The sequence below is a fragment of the Diadema antillarum genome, unplaced genomic scaffold (assembly GCF_040938485.1).
Source record: "Diadema antillarum isolate AM-2024a unplaced genomic scaffold, OU_Dant_1.0 seq00000220_RagTag, whole genome shotgun sequence".
NCBI classification, from domain to species: domain Eukaryota; kingdom Metazoa; phylum Echinodermata; class Echinoidea; order Diadematoida; family Diadematidae; genus Diadema; species Diadema antillarum.
The window spans coordinates 675,033-696,391 of record NW_027271274.1 but is presented as its reverse complement, the minus strand read 5'-3'; the positions used below and the strand labels follow the sequence as shown (position 1 = coordinate 696,391).

At 38.2% G+C, this 21,359-nt stretch overlaps 1 protein-coding gene across 1 annotated transcript in view; it reads right to left on the bottom strand.

Annotated features, from left to right (window-relative positions):
* Window positions 1-13,113: 13,113 nt before the first annotated feature.
* Window positions 13,114-21,359, bottom strand: part of LOC139729149 (target of rapamycin complex 2 subunit MAPKAP1-like) — a 73,361-nt gene continuing 65,115 nt past the window's right edge. The window contains exons 10-11 of the mRNA XM_071640078.1: window positions 14,764-14,904; window positions 13,114-13,310 (exon numbers count right to left, since the gene is read on the bottom strand). Of these exons, the coding sequence (XP_071496179.1) occupies window positions 13,114-13,310; window positions 14,764-14,904 (338 nt within the window). The remainder of the gene's footprint in view (window positions 13,311-14,763; window positions 14,905-21,359) is intronic.

Genomic DNA, 21,359 nt, shown 5'->3' with positions numbered 1-21,359 from the left:
AATTAATTCATGCACATTGTTGAAAGCGCTAAATGAATGCATTCTCATTTGGGATATATTTAGTAACTATTTGATAATTATGTAGCGTAGGCAAAATATATCATTAAAACAATATATATAGACCTTCACCATTCCAAGTACTAACACATACGTATGTAACATGAAACAGAAACAATTTCTTGCCTCTGTCATTATTCAGTCGATGACATCCAAAGGTGGGCTGTGAGAATGGGGAGTAGGAGTGCGATATTTGTTTTAAGATTATGACTATGACCTACCCTTTTCCGTTTTTACTGTAAGAGTCACTGATGTTACGCTTTTCGGACAGATCTCACCATTCCATGTAGTAGCATTTCTCGTGGGTTTGGAATATGATAATCACTTTCTTGTGCCTTTTTCCAAGTTTAGACACATATTTATGGACATGGTGTACCATGATAAGATAAATTTCGTTATGCATGTACTGTAGTTTTTCGTTTACCTTTCTTTTTACTATGAATATGTTTCATATCTTATGTTGGTGTTTTAAAACATTTTAAAGTCAATTTGCATATATTTCGTGAACATTCAATTCAAGAATCTATTAACTGTATGTCTTTATAATGCTGGTCCTAACATTACTTTCTGTTGTTCCTGTGAATTTATACGAGTGCCAAAATTAGTGAATTGACACGATACACGGCTACGGACATTGGACTAACATTAACTTTATCGTTTTGAGAACAACACGTCAATACGGGTATGATCTAATGTTACATTGCATGTCGCAACATACTAGTACATCATGCCGTTATTTTATTCTTTATTGCACACACAAGCACACACCTTAAAATCCAATTACGCATGCCACTGCGCGCTGATTTTAAGTAACTTGCTTTAATAGCGTGTCTCTCTTCAAAGTTGTTTCTTTGTCATGTTTTTTGTTAGCCCTTTCCCTGTTATATAGTGAATTCGGGTGGGAAATGATAATTCAAAAGTGCCCATATATATTGCAAATTCAGGCGATTTTTAAAACATGTTGTCCATGAACATGTAGGCCTACATGGTTTTCATCAAATCATTCATATTTGAAGAGTGTGTGATCAAACTTTTTTTTTGTATCATACAGATAGTCCGATGAAATTTTCAGTGGTCGTCAAAGTAGAAGTTTCATGGTTCGTTTTTGACGTGGAGATGTCACGCCTGTATGTGACGAAATGTAAAAATGTATGTAAGCAAAAATTGCCCTTATTTTATACAAGACGTTTGTATCTGTACAGTGAAATTGTGCACTTAACGTGAACGACAAATTAATAAAGGGAAGAAATTTTTACATGTACTAGCACCGCGTCACGTCTTTTTTTGTTTGTTTGTTTCTGTGTTGTTGTTGTTGCTGCTGCTGTTGTTGTCGTTGTTGTTAATGGAATGAGCTGGTTTCACTGTCATTGTCTCTCCCTCTTCATACAGTCAACCTCGCATCCGGCGAATCCAAAGGGACCTGAGAAAATCCTTCGTCTTACACGAATTTCGATTCGCACAACATAGTTAACTCGTTTACATCCATTGGGAATAGAATTTTTTCTTCAACTTATACAATTTTTCGACATGTGCGAAGTCGAATTAACCCTATTTTAACTGGGCTATTTGAGACAAAGTTTTACTTGGGGGGGGTGTCAATTTGACACCCCCCCCCCCCCCTTCAGATCTCGGCCGCCGATCTCGCGATCGCCGCAAAATTTTGCTTAAAGATAGAGCCGGATGTCAACTACAAGATTACATGGTCATAGAATAGAAAAATATTGGCTTTCTATTTTTGATAAATTAATTATGTAAATTTATGCATGAAATCATATTTTCACCTATAACTCCATTAAAAAGACTGAAGGATTGCTAAATTCTTGCGTCAGAGTTCCTCAAGACACATCAATTTTCTTGTAAATAAAATAGCACAATCAAAATCAATTTCTTTTGTCTTTTATTGTTTTAATTTCTTACGTATTTCATTGTTTTTCGACCTTTTGTTTTCTATTTTTTTTGGCGAAAAGTGGTTGCAGGCACTTTTTCAAGCTTATCTACACTAGAATCTATTAATTTCAAAGCTTAAAAGTTGAAATAATCTAATTTGTATCAATTCAACCAAAAAACAAAACTTGCATTGGATTTGCACACTATATCATGAATTTGAGCTGTTTTCGGGTTGACATGCATATGCAGAACATTACGTAACTTCAGATCGGTGTACCCAGACGTCGCAAATTTGGTCTCAAAATATGCGGGTCATGACACGACGCGGCGAAAGCTTTTCGCGTTGCGGAATCGTGACCCGCCAGTTAAAATAGCGTTGAGCTTAGCCTTTTGCCAAGGCCCTCTCGCTGAATGATGGCGAACGAATGGGGGCTAGCCCGTTGTAGCCACCATACAGTGAGGGGGCCTTGTCAAAAGGCGAGCTTGCAATACGCTAGACTATTTCATTCACTGCATATTACATAATACAGTACTGGTTGGTGGTTGGCTAGTTAGAATCATGTGATTGTGGATCATATTATTTTCTTCTGTTCACCCGTCAAGGGCATGCATTATTTTGTAAGATGTTCTCGCGTGAGAGATCGTTGTCGTGTAAACAAATGGCAAGCTGTTACGAACAAAAGAATAGTAGATTTAGAAGGTAAATGAAGAGCGGCCTGTGACTTACAAAATGATGTAAAAAAAGTGCAAAAGGAAAATTTACCAAATTTAACGGGAGTGAAAGATCAGTGCATTCTTCTCTACGTAGACACTATGCAGCATCAGTGGAAGAGACCACTACAAAATCACTTGCAATCTGGATATACTGCCCCAAGATACGTCTCGAAATGACCTTTCATGAATGAATTTAGACTGGAAAGCTGAATTACAAATTCCTATTAGTTAAGACGTTGTCTTTGACGTAACTATTTGTCAATTTCATGAATAATCATTCATTAGCAGAACACATGAACACAAAAGATCGACAATAAGGCAAAGGCAATAATGAGCACTACTCTACCTCTTTTGTCATGGTGATTACAAACTGCTATCTAGCCTACTAATCTCGTATTTATCTTAAGAGATCAGTGATCTACCCGTGTATGAACACAGACCAATTTGTAACTGTATTGGCATTTTATTCATTTATATTATTATTATTATTATTATTATTATTATTATTATTATTACTATTATTTATAGTGCGCTTTTCCCACAAGGCCCAAAGCGCTTACAATCAATTCAAAACATGTACGACAGTATGTACAATTGGATAAATGTTATATATACAGCTACGAACTAGTTGCTACTGAAAAGATGTGTTTTCAAGGCTTTTTTGAACACACTGACTGATGGAGACTGTCTAACGGTAAGTGGTAAATTGTTCCAGTGCTTTGAAGCAGACACAGTAAATGTCCTATCACCGGCTAAGGTGCGGGTAACAGAGTATGTGAGACGAAGCGGATCACTAGATGACCTCAAATTTCTAGTAGGTGTATATAAAGTCAAACAGGCGTCTAAATATTTCGGAGCTTGATCGTTAAGGATTTTATAAACAAACAAAACTAATTTGAAAATTATCCGTTGCTTCAAAGGAAGCCAGTGCAACGACTTCAGAAGTGGCTGAGATGGGTAGTCCCTAGAAACCTGAAACACTAATCGGGCTGCCCAATTTTGAAGTCGCTGCACACGATCCAGTTGAGTTGAAGGAATGGAAGAGAGAAGCCCGTTACAATAATCTATACGGGATAGAACTAAAGAACGCACTGCGTTATGACATGCAGATTGATCAATAAATCTCCTAATCCTAGCAATATTTCTTAAATAAAACGTAACAGTACTACAAATTTGAGAAATATGTTGAGACATTGACATTCGACAATCAAAAATAACACCAAGATTTCTTATTGTTTCTGAGGGGCTAATTAGTGTGCAACCAACATTGAGCTGAATGTTTGAAAGACCGCGCAGATTGTGGGCTGAAGCTGCTACAAAAAACTCAGTCTTCGAATCATTCAGTTTCAACTTATTTGCTACCATCCATTTCTTAATATCTAAAATACACATTTCAAGTTTAGTGATGGCATTAAAAGAAGCTCCTGGAGTCTTCGGGTCATAAGAAATATATAACTGTATATCATCAGCATAAAGATGATAATTAACATCATAATGTTGGGCTATCTCGCCAACTGGAAGAGTATAAATTGAGTATCCTATGGGTCCTACTATTGATCCCTGGGGAAGTCCAAACTCTAACACAGTGGGGTTTGACAAATTACCGGCAATGTCAACTTGAGAAGACCATCCCAAAAGGTATGACTGAAACCAGGACAAAACTGTTGACCTAACACCTGTTCGTTTATATAAACGGGAAAGAAAAATTTGATGATCAATCGTGTCAAATGCGGCTGACAGATCTAAAAGAACAGCAAAAACAACCTTGTTTGAATCAATGGCAAACATAATATCATTTTTCACTTTTACTAAAGCTGACTCAGTACTGTGCAGAGACCTGTAAGCAGATTGAAAAGAATCAAAAAGATTGTTAGACTCAATGTGATGAACTAACTGTTTACAAACTGCTTTCTCAATAAGTTTACCTAGAAATGTTAAATTTGACACTGGTCTACAATTCTTAAATTCGTTTTGGTCCAGGCTGAGTTTCTTCAAAAGTGGTTTTACTATTGCCGAGTGTGCTCCTTTGGGAAAAACACCTGTGGAAAGAGATTGATTGACTATGTTTGTAAGCAATGGTAATACATGATTGAGGTTCTCTTTCAGGAGCCATGTTGGAATGGGATCAAGTTGACAAGATTTAGTAGCAGATGACATAATGATTCTGGATAAATCTGATTGTGTAAGCAACTGAAAATTCTCAAAAAGAGGAATATTTACGTTTACAGTATCACAAACTTGGTTTACAGTGATTCTGTTGCACGCATCTACTTCATCTCTAATTTTTCTTATCTTTCCGACAAAAAACAAAGAAAATTGATTCGCTAATATGGATGCAGAATCATACAAGGGGAGATAACTTGCTTTCTTATTCAAAAGTGAGTGGATAATGCGATATACCTCCTTGACAGTGCATGAACTCAACTTGTCTTTCAAAAATTTCTCTTTAGAGACATTAATAACCCGACATACATCTTTATTTGCTGCAATGAACAGTTTACGATCTGAATCAAGTCTTGTTTTCCGCCATTTTCGTTCTGCTTTACGACGAAGTTGGCGAGCTACAAGTGTGGACTCATTAAACCAAGGCATACGTGATTTCAAAGGGCGAGATTTTGTCTCAGATGGAGCATAGGTATCGAGTACCTTAGTAACTCCAGAAACATACCAATCAAACAAGGACTCGCTATCTAATCCTGCGGGTTGAGACGACACTAATTCCTGCAAAGCATTAGCAAATTGAACTTTATCAATTTTGCGATAATTGCGTAATGAAGAAGTAATAGAAATTAACTCTGATTTCTGTTTAGCCAGTGAGAAACGGATCATATGATGATCAGAGATACATGTTTCAAATGTATTACAATCTGATATTACTAAATCATCTCGGGTAAAAACTAAATCTAAGGTGTGACCCAGATTATGAGTTGGACCTTGAACGTGTTGGATAAGCCCAGCAGATGCTGTACTATTATTCATATGGAGCACATCGCTTTTAGACATGTCTTCCCAATGGATATTGAAGTCCCCTAATAACACCAATTTCCCCGGATACAAGGATATCTCACTTACAAATTCATCAAATTCGTTCAGAAACTTAGAAGATGTGAGTCTATTTACTGAAGAGGGTGGTGGTCTATACACAATGAAAAAATTGACCGAACATGACAAATCAGTAATGTGTGCCCACTCAAAAGTGGAAAAAGACAGAACAGAATTTTTCATCATCAACTTAAGAGTAGACTTGTACAATACACCAATTCCACCCCCACGTGTACTTGTATTTCGTGGTGAATTTATAAAAGAATACCCTCTAGGAGTCAACTCCCCAATTATCACATCATCCTGGGGGTTAAGCCACGTTTCTGTGATAAACATGATATCGAAGTCATGTTCGTGAACATATTCAGCAATGCACATTGTTTTGTTTCTGACAGAATGTACATTCCATAAACAGACATTACAATTGGACTCTACAAAAGAATTACTTAAATTTGGCACGACTTTAAGATTGTCGACGTTCATCCCTCTCAGTTTCTTGTAGGTCAGTTTCCTACATGATGAGGTGATCACTGGTATATGTGACAATGAAGGGGCACTTAGTATTGTGCTCACTCGTGTCCGTGTCTTAACATTCTTCCGACGTCCCCATCTCTTCCCTCGAAGATGTGTCTGAACACCTAGCTCTTTGATTCTTCTCCATACATTCTCATTGAGCATGCCCCTGTTCTTGCCTGTTCTATGAAGAAAATTGGGCAAATCATTAGTCACTGTCTCCAGACTCAAATGTCTCCATGCAGGGTTGCACAGCAGTAGAATCTCCCTGTTGTATACAATGCGTTCCCCAGTACCAAGTCTATTGTAGGATGTAGAATGTATCGGAGTGCGACAGCTCAAGTGAGAATACTCAGCTGTTGGTCCTGGGTTAGGGGCGACATCTCCGGCTTTCAGTAAATTGAGCTGAAATGTTGCAGAGGAATTCCTGTAGTATGGCAGCCGGTATTTAAAGTATTTACAATGAAGAAAGGGCTCTCTGTTCCCTGAATACCCTTGTACACGTACATGATAGTTTGTGGTTGAGACTTGACAAACAGATACAATGTGAATGATGAGCCAAAGTCTCAATAGATCCATTATACTACCAGAGTAACAATGACTTAGAGTATGGCGGGCACTCTGTTAGAGTTGAGCGAACATGAATAAGGCGCAGATGAAAGTGAAGTGCATAGTCACTGTGTACACAAAATGGTTTACAAATTCAGTGTAGCTCAAATCAGAACTTGTAAGAAAATAATGCATAAAATATCTCACCAAATACAGCAAAATACAGTTCCAGATTTAGCCACCTGTATCCATGTACGTTACAAAATAGGATGATACAATCGAAAATCCAATATTTCACAGAAATACAGTGAAAATAACACAAAATGTCAGAGCACAAAATAAGAGCATGTCAACCACGCAGGGCGACTTACACAACCACTTGTCATTTAATTCATTTACTCACCTAAATATAGCTATCCAGTTTTCGAGTATCATGACCGATTCTTTTTGTGTATGTGTGTGCAGGCGCGCCGGAAGCAGTTTTGGATGGGGGGGGGGGGGGGGGGGGGGGGCAAACATTGGAGGGGGCTCAAGATTAGACCATGCATATGTTACACAATATACACATACACACACACACACACACACGCACACACATCTATTACATATATATATATATATATATATATATATATATATATATATATATATATACATATGTAAAGTGGCGTACGGTGGGTCGAAACATGGGGGGAACCATAAAGTAATTTTGACGGTCTGTATGCTTGTGCGTGTGTGCGAGAGCAATAATGGGACTACAATACATTACGGAATGTGATACATTCAACAACGCAGTCATTGAGGAACATTGTAAGTTTTCCTCACATGGATTATGGAATGACGGTGTGAAACGATCGACAAATTACATACTGTCAGCAACATAAGGTGAATGGCATAACAATAAAATGCGAGCGAGCGAAACGAGCGAGCTTGAAAATTTTGATATTCTACAGTTTCAAAACTGGAGTTTTAATTGTAGCTATATATTTCGCTTTGGAAATAAATGGGGGCGCATCGGGCGCAACTGCTGGCAATTATTGGCAGCAACATTAGGAGAATGGCATAACGATTCAATGCGAGCGAGCGAAGCGAGCAAGCTTGAAAATTTTGACATTCTACAGTCCCAAACTGGGGTTTGTAGCTATATCTTTCACTTTGGAAATTAATGGGGCGGCGCATCGGGCGCAACTGCTGGCAATTACTGGCAGCAACATTAGGAGAATGGCATAACGATTCAATGCGAGCGAGCTTGAGAATTTTGACATTTTACAGTCCCAAAACTCCCGTTTGTAGCTATATCTTTCGCTTTGGAAATTAAGTGGGGGGGGGGGGCATCGGGCGCAACTGCTGGCAATTACTGGCAGCAACGTTAGGAGAGTGGCATAACGATTCAATGCGAGCGAGCGAAGCGAGCGAGCTTGAAATTGTTGACATGTTACAGTCCCCAAACTCCCGTTTGTAGCTCTATCTTTCGCTTTGGAAATTAAGGGGGGGGGGGGACATCGGGCGCAACTGCTGGCAATTACTGGCAGCAACGTTAGGAGCGTGGCATAACGACTCAATGCGAGTGAGCGAAGCGAGCGAGCTTGAAAATTTTGACATGTTACAGTCCAAAAACTCCCGTTTGTAGCTATATTTATCTTTCGCTTTGGAAATTAAGGGGTGGGGGCATCGGGCGCAACTACTGGCAATTACTGTCAGCAACATTAGGAGAATGGCATAACGATTCAATGCGAGCGAGCGAAGCGAGCGAGCTTGAAAATGTTGACATTCTAGAGTCCAACAGCTGCCGTCATAGCTATGTTTTTCGCTTTAGAAATTAAGGGGGAGGCGCACCGGGCTCAACTGCTGGATGCGAGCGAGCGAAGCGAGCGAGCTTGAAAATTTTGACATCTTACAGTCCAAAAATCACAGACACTTCAATAACAGGTCACAGGACATATATATCTGAAGCAATCATCTGGACGAAACACAACATTCCTTTGAAGATATCATAAAGCTATCCTTGTGAAGGGAGCAGGTGAAGCAAAAAAACAAACAAACAAACAAACACAAAACTCATCACTGGGCATTTTGGGCTGGCCAGAAACAACCATGAATTAACATAAAAGAGAAATCTACAAAATTTCAAAAAAGCTATAAGGCTTGTCCCTCCCTCATTTCAACTGAACAAGAGAAGAAAACAGACTTTTCTAATGCAGCAGTTTTAATGCAGAGACAACATACTCTGTTATAGCATAGCAGAATATGTACATCACCTTGTCACTCATATCCACTGTCAACATAAGACCAAAACATGAATCACTGCCAGAGATACTGAGGCCCAATTTAAGAGGTTTGAGTTCCCTTTTATTCACAGGAATAATATTGCACTGTCAACATTGAATTCTGAGTTCATCGTAATACAAACAGAAAACAATATCTAACTACCAGCAGGACTGCTGTATCATGAAAATACAAACTAGTATTGTCTTGATTTTCAAAAGTTATCAAAACAGAAACATAAAAAGTGTACAAATAAGAGATTGATATACCAATAGTATGTTTACCAAGATTGTTTACCACAAACATAAACAATTATAAAACGTGAATTGCATGTGTTGGTGAACAAATGTTGAAAAGCATGATTACAGCCTATTTGCAAATGAGGCAACCATTAACAAAAACCTTTCATAATTGTTGGCAAACTGTTGGGTGTGAAAACTACTGACAGTCTCACATACTTGATACAAGCATTGAATGATATCCAAGCATTGAATGGATTCCCACAGTAACTGGATTCTATGCATTGAATGAATCCCACACACTGAATTCTCCCTATCACATACAGCCGATATCAAGCGATATCACCTGGCGATACCGATATCTGATCGATCACTCTTGGGACGTGTACTTCCGGTTTTGTGGTTCTGTAAAATCGTACCATCAAGATCCTACGAGACTACGTAGGGTAGGATCTTTGATCGTACATTCAGAACGCACAGAACTTGTCATGCACAAGCAAACATGGATCGACCTGATGACCAATTTCGGAGAATGTCTGTGTTGCTTAGATTAGAAAATAACTCTATTATTCGCCAGACTATAAGACAGAGTTTGATACGATGTATGAATACTAGTTAGTACTTCGGCGTTCAATGTGCATAAAAGCCTACATTTACACACTGCGGGTTCATAACCGGAAGTTTCTTTCCCCAAGAATTAAGGTAAAAAAATTAGAGCGCCACACACATTAAGATTCGGAGAGCTATATGCGATAGGGAGAATTGGTTCCTTGCATTGAAAGTATTCTATACATAGAATGGATTACTTTCATTGAATGTACTTGATGCATTGAATGGATTCCTCATATTGAATAGGTTCATCCCATTGAAAGTATTATATTCTACACATAGAATGGATTACTTTCACTGAATGTACTCTATGTATTGATTGGTTCCTCACATTGAATCGCTTCCTTGCATTGAAAGCATTCTATGCAAAGAATTGATTCCTTACACTGAACAGATTCTATGCATTGCATGGATTCTATGCACTGAATGGATTATGAAAAATGTTGGACTGAGACCTGCACGACATCTACTATGATAGGTCAGCTTCAATGCATGGGAATACCTCCAGCACTTTATATGGGACACAGTCCTATATATATTATCAACCATTTTTTTGAATTTTATGTTGACATCTTTACAAACACACAGCTTGGAAAAATTCCCTTTTTTATCATCTTATTTGCTCCATTACGGCAATAATAATCAAATGCTTTTGTCCATGATTTGTTGTCTGTGGTTGCTAATGAACTACACCTTGACTTTCATCCCACTGGAACTTACTAGCATCCTCTCTTAAACTCTCTTGTGTGATGATTCCCACTTCCTCACTGAAATATCAATCTGCCATTTTGTTTTCAAACAAAGAAAAAAAAATGTGATAGAACATAAAGAAAATATTCCAATAAAACATTTTACTTAACCCAAAGGCCTATCTCAGAATATCCAAGAGATATTAAACCACTGGTGAATAACAACCACAGCTCCGCTGTACCATCAGATCTTTCCTAGTTGCCACCTGCTTGTAGCAGTCACTTGCATCATGCAGCCATACTACAAAATGTCTGGGGAAAAATCATGTGTACAGACTTCCTGTATAGCAGCCGCCTTCATGTACTTTCACTGTGTATAGCACCAACAAACTCCAGTGGCAGAACTGTCTGTCATGGCACTTTATTACTTCATGCCAAAAGTTCCCAGTGACATTTCTTTCTTGTCTCCCTCTCTCTCTTCTGTCATCAAGGGCCAACCTAATCGTAACTTGAGGTACACTGCAAGAGAAGTTGAAGATGAATGGAACATAGGCAAGTGAATTCCTTTTGCCTATGAGAAGTAATTTCTTTTGCCTAAGGAATCTTTTCAAGTAAGAAACACTTTTTGCAAGCATCTTTTAGAGATGACAGTAAGTGGCATCTTACGCTCTCTTGCACTCCCATGAGACCAGGAGGCATGCGTGTAATGCCTGTGAAAGATATTGTACAATGAACTCAAACGGGCCACCATCCTGTCTGAAGTGGCCAACTGTCCATAACAACCACCTGTCACGTTTGCCCCCTGGAGTCTGGCAGTTACACTGTACCTACACCCAGGAATGAGTGTACATTGCTAAGGAATTCTGACAAAGCATGCTGCAGATCAATCAGTGGCTTCGGACGATGACCTTCCACATCAAACATTTTCCTAAAGACATCCTGTTGGAAAGAGACTGGTTCAGCATCTAACACAGACACAGCCACAGCGGGATATCTACCTGTACTTATCATTTAACTCTTTCTGCACTTGGGCACTTAGCCTGACTTGCCAAGATTTTCCATTTGATCAGCACTCTGTAATCCATCCAAACTTGACGTATTTGTAGATTAGTAAGCCCACTTGGGCGTAGCAATGTGCTTCTGGCCAACAAGGCGGCCATAATACTTATTAGGAGGGGTAAAATTATCTCAATTCATTGACAATTAGTATCCACATTCCTCTAGCAATCAGCTAAATATGCACTCCAGTGTGTGTGCTAAAGCACTGCAAGGGTTAGCAAGGCCTTAAATTGATATACTAAATCTTTTTTTTAGGCATCAAATGAAACATTGAAGTACATCCATTTATCGCAAGAATCAAACACACGATTAGAGTCATTTGGCTGCAGCACGCAGTTGACTGGGATGCCTCCGCTTCTCACGTAATTAATATACCTGATACTTCACTCATGTCTTGATTAAGTTCAGTCATCTTTTTCTTCACCGATGTTTGACCTTTAACTCTCCCTTTACAAAGGAGATACATGTAGTTCTCTATTAATTTTGTCCTGTTCATTACACCACTTAACATTGTCATTACACCTACCCAGAGGAATTTATGGCAAATAGTTTTAACTTCACCAACCTTTGTTGACCTTGACCTTTAACTCTTGCCATTTCAGGCAACCAGTCTTTTATTCATTTCCGTACTTCTTGCCACAAACTATCATTCAACATTCCTATCCTTACCAAGTTAATTGTGATGTTAATCATCTCAATACTGACAAGGAAAAAAGGAGTCTTGGCAAAAATCTAATGCAATTTTTCTTCTTCTGTATGTACAGTACATATAACTCATAAAAACAATTTCATAATGTTAATATGACTTGTGGTGGCAGGAAAAAAAAAAGCAAACACACTCACAAAACCAGCAATACACATCTACACTGATGTGTGTGTGTGTGTGTGTGTCTGTGTGTGTATGTGTTGGAGTGACAGCTTTCTACAAGGAGTGGTCTGTTCTGCTCCTAAGTTTTTCACCATTCTACCACTACAAATGGTAGCGTATCCGGGCAATTACCCCCAGAGGGCAGTTACCCCCCGGCTAAACACTAGTTAGTGGTAAGTTAGAGTTAAGATTAGGGTTAGGGTTAGGGTTAGGTTTAGGGTTAGGAGTTTGGGTTAGGGTTAGGATTAGGTTCAGGATTAGGATTAGGATCAAGGCCAGGGGAAGGGTACGGGGTAATTGCCCAGGGGGTAATTGCCCGAGACCCGGTGGTAGAGGTAGCATTGCTGGATCGTTCATTGGTGAGGATGTCACTTCTTGTGTCAGGCTCATCTGGTAGGAGCAGTCGGGTTCTGCTTTTAAAAATCTCTCCAAGTGTCAACGACAGTAAAGTAATCTTCAATGATTATGCCTTTACCTGTGCTCCATAAGGAGCATGAAGGTAACAATTCTTGTGGGTGGATCTTTTGTATCTCAGCTTTCGTATGAATATAAAGCAACAGAATCATTCTAAAACTGGCATCTAGAATAAAAGCTTACAATCCTATTAAAAATCGTAATACTGTTATTTGTCGTGCGCCTTTCTACTTTGCCGCCGATCTCGCCATATGGTGTAGTCGTTGCGCACTGCACTCGCTCGCAGGTCTAGAATGTGGTTGATGCGATTGACGATCTGCTTCGTCAGGTTGGTGCCCGTCTCAAAGTCATAGTTCTTGAACTCGTGGTTGGGGCTCTTGAAGGTGAGACGGAATGTCGATTTTCCTACAGAAACGATACATGAATGCAAACGGAAATAAGTGAAACATGCTGCATGGAACATACAATCAAAGTTCCTAGGAGGCTCTTGACTGCATCAAACAGCAAAGCATACAGAAATGACACCAAAAACATAATGTAATATTTCAAGTCCTTGGTTTTATGTAATTTCTTTCAGACATAAGACATGACAGTACTAATAGGCTAGACTACTGTAAAATATGAAATTTTTGCATGCATAAAACTTTCACAAGTTTTGCGAGGAGCCAAGATTCTGAAAGTAAAATGTACACAAAAGTGTTTGTCTACACAATGCTATGAATGCTAGTGGCAATTCACAAAAATGTTATGCCGTGAAAAAGGCCATAAGCTCCAATTTCCAAAACTTTCATTCCACAAATGTTACTGGCTTTACAGCAACTTCTGATTATATCACACAGCAAAGAACACAGAAATGACACCAAAAATATAGTGTGATTATTTTCAAGTTCTTGATTTCTGTAATCTTTCATAAGACATGAGAGTGTTATACTAACAGGCCTCTCTCATCCATTTTCCCTTTGTTTTTGTTTTTTTGTCCACATTAATACATATTGAGGAAAAGTTCCAGCTCTTGATAACTATTACCTTGAAGTCATTCTAGATGGAAATCTAAAGTTTTCATACAGGGTATTTAGACTAAATTCATTTGCATTCCATTCACTTCAATTCAATTTTATTCAACCATTAAGTAAAAACATACATGTAGACATGCAAACAAATTTTGCCACTAATCCAGAAATACAAACTGTCCACTTAAACTCCATTTTCACAAACACACAGGACGATCTATCTGTGTTTATCTGTCTATCCTTCGACCTAGACATCATGCCTACGTGTATATACTTATTCATTTAATACTATCCATTTATTCTATCTATCACTATTTTCTATCAATCTATACATCTATCTACATGCATCCATCTGTCTATTTATCCACAGCAGTCTCTCTTTCATTTTACATCTTTCTAACTTTCTGTCTATCCCTCTATCTAGATGTCTTTCCATTTATCTGTTTCCATATCTTTCTATCTGTCTGTCCACTTCATTTGCTGCTCTAATTTATCATTTGTCATACATGAGTAAGTTCATTCTACATAACAGCAACAGCTCTTTTTTTTTTCTTTTTCTTTTTTTTTTTGCACTCAAACCAATCTTAACTAGGGCACTATGAGGGGCATGAAAAAAAAAAAAAACTCTAAAAATTGTGACAAAAATGTAAAGAGCCCCCTCTCTTGGCCTCCTATGAAGAAGATGAGAGATGATTCGAATGAAACTTTAACAACTCGCTGGCAAGCCACACTTTAATGCTCTGCGACGTCGCACACACACATTCTGGATAGATCGCATCCAAGGGGGCAAGACAGAGAGAGAGAGAGAGAGAGAGAGAGAGAGACGTCTGCTTCGTCCAGTCACATACCTGAGGGTTTTTCGTCGGTCACGCTGCAAGCCGCCAGCCTGTCCGACTCGATGGAGACTGCCTTCTGCTTGCCCCAGAACTTGGCAGGCGTGGTCCTGGGCTGGGCCACGGGGTCAATCTCAATCTTGTCACCCGAGATTCCTGAGTGATAATGATGACAATATGATGACATTGATGAGAATTTGAATGCACTCAACTTCACTTTTTCAGGTTTATCTAGTGCACTTTGATTATCATAATATTCAGGCTACAAGCGTAAAAGTTATAACTGACTCGGTCTCAGTATCACTACCAATGTGGTTGCAGGAACAATGTTTTCTTCATTTTATCACTCACTGATTCTCTGTATATTCAGGAAAGTCACTGGAAATATAAATGAATAACACTATACTCTCTGCAGTTTAACCTGTTGAGGACGAGTCCCGAGTTTACTCGGGCAGGTGTCTATGGGAAATGTGTGTTGTAGCAAAATCGGCCTGTCCTCAACGGGTTAAAGACAATGCTGTACACATTTTACACATTGCAGTAGACTTGTACATTCCATAAAACTGGAAAACATTGTTTGGGGATTTAACAAACAAAATCTGCCACCATCAAAGTAGGATATTTCATGTTCTGTAGAAGCATAAATGGTTTCTGGTCATAGACTAACTATTGTACAGAAAACCCCTTCTCATGAGAAACCAACTTAATTTTGTGAAAAATAGGGAATATATTTTTCATTTTCATGTCAGCATAACTGAGAGGACTTACAATTTGTAGTTCAATCATGGGGATAATAATTCAGACACCAAGAAATGGCATCATGCCAGCCTTGCACAAAAACTCTTTGGAGGCACTTATTGCATTTTGTCATTACTTGACAATTAGAAAGATTACAGCCATAAACTAACATTGCAAATTGGATATGAATATGCATGTATTGTCTATCCCATAGTCAATTAGAAATCTTCTCCCACAGTCAGTCATCAATCTTCCTCCTATGACATATGAAAAGTACCTTTTCATTAAAAATAAAGATAAAACCCATTTCGCATCATTCTTGACACCGTCCTTTCGGTTCTGCGACAATTACCACATCAAGAATCACCCAAGAGCCTTCCCCTTCCCCTAATCCTTCCCCTAATCTTTACTCTAACCCAATCACCAACGGGTATTTAGCCAAGGGGGGGGGGGGGGAGGGAAGGAATTGTCCTTGGAAGGTAATTGTGCTGATATGGTCCTTTCATATGATGTACAAAAAGACAAAGTCGTCTTCCTCTACGCAAAAATCGCACACCTCATTCTTGTGTTTTTATTCCTCCATCTATACAGAAAAAAAAAATATATATATATCTATATATTTATACGTATGTGTATATATGCTTCACCAAAATGGAAAAATCAAACTTCCCCATTAATCACTGGTCTGTGTTTCACATATTGAAATGTATAATGCATCTATCTCACAAAAGTTATACAAGTTGTATGAACCATTTTATTACCAGTCTGCTTCTTGTTGCACTACAGCCAACAGCTGGAAAACATGACAACTGAGTCAGACACAGTCTTTTAAAAGAGACAGAAACTGAGCACTTTGGGTGGTTCTTTTTTTCCTTTCGATTGTTTTCATGTGGATTCTAAGTTTTCTTTCTTATTCTTTTTCAGGAGGAAGGAAAGATATTTAGTCATAACCTGAGCTCATTTCTGGAATCCAAGCAGAGGTCGGCCCACTTATTTCCTCATGTATGAATTCCACGTGTTGTCAATAAAAGCTGATTACGAACAGAGATCAGGCGGGACAAAGGAACAAACAAAATGTGACAAAGAGCGCGCAAACGTCACGGGACGGGGAGAGATTTCAATTTGCATCACGCAGCTCTGCGTCCCTCTCTGACAGCGTCTGGCCGACTTTGCCCGCGTGTCGTGCCCTGCTCTGCGGCACAGGGCCTGTACGAATTCATTTCCCCCACGCACGGCATCATTTGTCAGAATTCTCTCTTTTTTTACACCAAAGGGTGGTTTAGGTTGGATCGAAACTAATCACGATGCCATTGTCACTGTTTGCATTAGCTCTGTTTCCTTCATCCTGCCAAACAACGCTCAATCTTGAAGAAAAAATAGTCCCTGAATTTCACACAAACCCCATTTAAAGAAAAATACTGAGTAGTCCTGCACTTTTACTTTAGATGACTTGAAGAAAATCAGTTCCTAAATTTGAATTAGAAAAGTATTTCATTTTGGTAACACAAATGCAGCAATAGAAATACCTCATTTTAAAAACGTGATCAAACCAGAAGAATAAAGTGTGGAATGGATGTTCCAACATGAGTATATGAAAAAAAAAAAGTTGGCATGGTATTTCATCTGCGTCTTAATTAAATCATCTAACCTTTTATTTTTTGTTCAAAAAATCTTCTTGTCATGACCAAATTGGCAGCTTTGAATTTCGCTGTTTATCCACTACAGGAGAAAGATTAAATGGAACTGCTTAAATCAGTCAAAAGACACAAAAAGAATATACCTTTTTAGATCAATACGATATTTTCTCCTGGACGGGATTGCCCATTTAAAGATTAGTTATGTATTTAGGAAATTAAGAGGCTTGTCAATGATTCTGTGACTATGATAAACCACTTTGTATCATTAAAACAGGGCTCAAATGAAAAGGAATGAAGATGATTCTATTATATCTCATGAAACACAAACAATGAATAGTAAATCACAATAAAAAAAATACATAAGCACCAAACACCAGAAATGTGACTTCTGAGAGATGGTGGGCTAATGGACTGTCACATAATCTGTATGATACTCCTTTCAACTCTTATTAAGACAGACAAGAACATTATTCTCTTGGCTATCCTGATATAGATCTATCCCTCACTATCCATGTCCTGTGTTCTTTGAACAGTAATGACAAATCTATTTTTTTTTTACTTTACAGTGTATGTCACGGTGAGACATTTCAAACTTAAAATGAAATGAAAAGCAGAAGTATAAATGTATATAAAAGTGGAAACCAGTCCTAGTAAACCCAGTCCTAATATGATGGTTATTAGAAGATGTCAATGAGCTGTAGAGCAGTCTTCCACTATTTCTCTAAATTTGCTTAAAGTTTTACTCATACGCTGACCTCACATACTATCATCTCTAATATCAACTTTATTTTTTCCCTAACCAGTTAATGTTCCTTGAATATTTTGCGTGCTCGCATCATTTTACGTCAAACATACAAGCCTGGATCAGATCCATATGGAATGACGCTTTTAGTTTGCAAACACTCTGACACTTCAGCAATCACTCGCAGCTGTTCTGTTTGCACACACACAGGAGAGCGTGTGAAGCGTGAATTGGACGCGCCTGGTGTGCAAAACAGAAACAGGGGACAGAAAATGCGAAGGGGGGCGTAGCTCTCTCACGCCCTCTCTTTGAAGTATGAAATCGATGAGACGAATCAAAGGGCAATGCTCTCGCTCAAATCTCTGACCGTTCTAAATTTCCTCCTCTCATGTGCAATGCATTAACATCTTTCAAATCATCTAAACCTCAAAATTTGGAAATCTTTACCTCATCATATAAAACTAAAACTTAAAATTGAAAGAAAAAAAATCTTCAGTGTGAGCAATAAACTAGTTTAGCAAACATCTATTCCACATGTACAAGAGTCCTAGAAATCCAAGGACACTATTCTCTGGCCACTTTCACTGATTTTACTATTTTTTTTTTTTCAAATCTGAGCCAGTCTGACTTTTATAGGTCAGCACATTTAAGTGACAGTGAATAAATGACAAACTTAAAGCTATTGAAATGATTGTGACACTAGAATATTAAAACCTCTATATTGACACAGAAATAATCTACAATAACCCTCACTTATAAACTGCATAGAGACCTAACTATCGCCTTCTTGACCCAACACTTATTTTCATTAATGGGACTGTAGCACATGCTGCAATTCTATTTTCTGAGAAACACAATGAATGTAAAATGTGAACAAAAAACTATGTGAAACTGAAATTTGATCTTTAAACCTTATGTATCCTTCATAGGAAGAAATTTGAAGTTTTCTTGGGAAGGTTAGCTACAAGCCACTGATTGCCAGATATTGCACTTTCCCTTTTGGTCTAATACTCAGTATATGGCAAACATGGTCCCTATATGGAACAGGTTACACAATACGAACTTTTGTACCATGGGTCCGCTGTGCATTCATGTAGGTTTTATCCCTGTCTGATAATGGAAACTGCCTGTAATACAGACGCATAAAAGGATGAATAAATTTCTCTGATAATGTCTTGCAATTCGAAAGTTGTGTTTTTGTGGTTATTTCTCCTTTTTTCTTAGTTTATAGTTACATTTCCGCAGATGCAATGAGAAGAAAAAAAAAAAACATGAAATAACATGATGACAATAACTTATCATGATTGGACACTCTCAGAGGCCTGTGTGTAGATGGTTGACACATTGAGTCACACCTCAAGGGAAAACAAACCGTCCAATGATTCTCAGTGGCGCTCCTGCAAGCATGCTGGATCAATTATGTGTGAACCATTTTTTTTTTCCCACTGTGTCGGCTGGAGACTAATTTTCAAAATTTCCTGTGTTATCCCCAGCCGGGAATAGCTCCCAGTAAACATTAAGAAAAAAAGACTTCAAGTAAAAACAAAATATATATAAATAAATGAGAAACAACAAAATAAAAATCTGCAGTTAGAAGTGATGCTAGATAAATGTTAGAAATGTCACACAACAAAAATCGACTCCAAAACATAGATTGTCTATGAAATATAAAGAGGCAAAAGCATGCACAGTAACCCTCCTTTTTTTTTTCAAATAAAATAACCTAACAATATAAAAATGCAATGAACATAGAGAACCCGCAAAATATGTATTGTTATGCCCAGTTTTCACACAATGATTTTTCCAGTCTTAAATCCTAAATCATATTATAACTATCATGTAAGTACAATGTATGTTGTGTTTTTTTTTTTTTTGAATATCAGAGGCAAAATTAGAACCTTTGTAGGGCTCATCAGTCTAAGTCACAGAAAATGATACATAAGTAGCTCTGCCTACCATCAAGGCTATGTTGTCATGGAAACCCATTTGTGGAAGCAAATCACATTGTGGGCGTGGCCAAGGAGTACACCTTAAGTGGGTATCTCATTGGCCTAGAGACCAGGTGGCAACCTAGTGGTGATCCAAGTCTCACTGGTCATGAAAATGCCTCTGTGATGTCTCTTGGGCCCCATTTCATTAAAAAACTAGAAATATGCCTCCGCCATAATGCATAATTCTCCCAATAGGCGTATAGTACAATGTCTTCACAATGTGTGATCCATGACAGTTTCACATAACTGGCAAAATACTGAAATGACAGGTTTGTCAGAAATGTCTTGAACTGGGTTTGCTATAATTTTCTAAGAGTGCAGGTACACATATTTGGGGAATTGAGAATTTTTACTTGAATTCTGACAAACCTTTTATAAGTTTATGCATTGATTAATTTCCAAGGTATGAAGAAAGAGTGTAATGACGGTACAAAACAGATTTTTTATTTTTATTTTATTTTATTTTATTTTATTTATTTATTTTTTTTTTTTTTTGGGGGGGGGGGGGCATTGAAACCTGGCCTTTGACCCTTAACCTTTGACCTTTGACCTTCTGGCTGGAAATTTCCCAGAGAATCTCCATTAGGTAATGCATGTATTAAGTCTTGAAACTAATAAATGCAAGCATTGCATATACTAGTATATGAGGGAAATAGTAAAATTTTGAGTTGACCTTGACCTTTGACCCCTGAATATTGACCCATGACCCCTAAATTCCCTAGATAATCCCTGCCAGTCAGTACATGCGTGTGTACCAAGTTCCACAAAGATACATTGAACCATTTGCGAGAAAAGTGATATTGCAACATTTTCACCTAACCTTTGACCTTTTGACCTTTGACCTTATGACATGAAACTCTCTCTGGAGAATCTTTACCCAGTAGTACATGTTCACACCAAGTTTCAAGAAAATACCTTTGGGCATTGCATAGATATGGGGGAAATTGCAACATTTGTAGCATTTGACCTTGACCTTTTGACCTTTGACCTCTTGCCAATGTCACTACAATCTACTCAACTAATTGTCCCATCATACATCATCCTTGGACCAAGTTTGGTGAAAGCTGCTTCATCCAGTTTTGAGTTATCACGTAAACAGATAAATTTTAGGATTTGACCTTGATGTTTGACCTTTGACCTCTGTCCGATTTCACGGAAAAACTAATCAAGTAATTGTCCCATCATACATCATCCTCCAACAAAGTTTGGTGAAATTTGCTCCATCCAGTCTTGAGTTATCACGTAAACGGATACAATTTCATGATTTGACCTTGACCTTTGACCTTTAGCCGATTTCACCCAAGATCTAATCAAATAATTGCCCCATCATACCTCATACTTGGACCAAGTTTGGTAAAATTCCAATAAATATTACTCAAGTTATCGCGTAAACGAAAGCGGACGGACGTACGGACGGACGGACAACCTGAAAACATAATGCCTCCGGCACCACTTCGTGGCGGAGGCATAAAAAGTTGATATAATAGCAACTCTTGCTGGAAT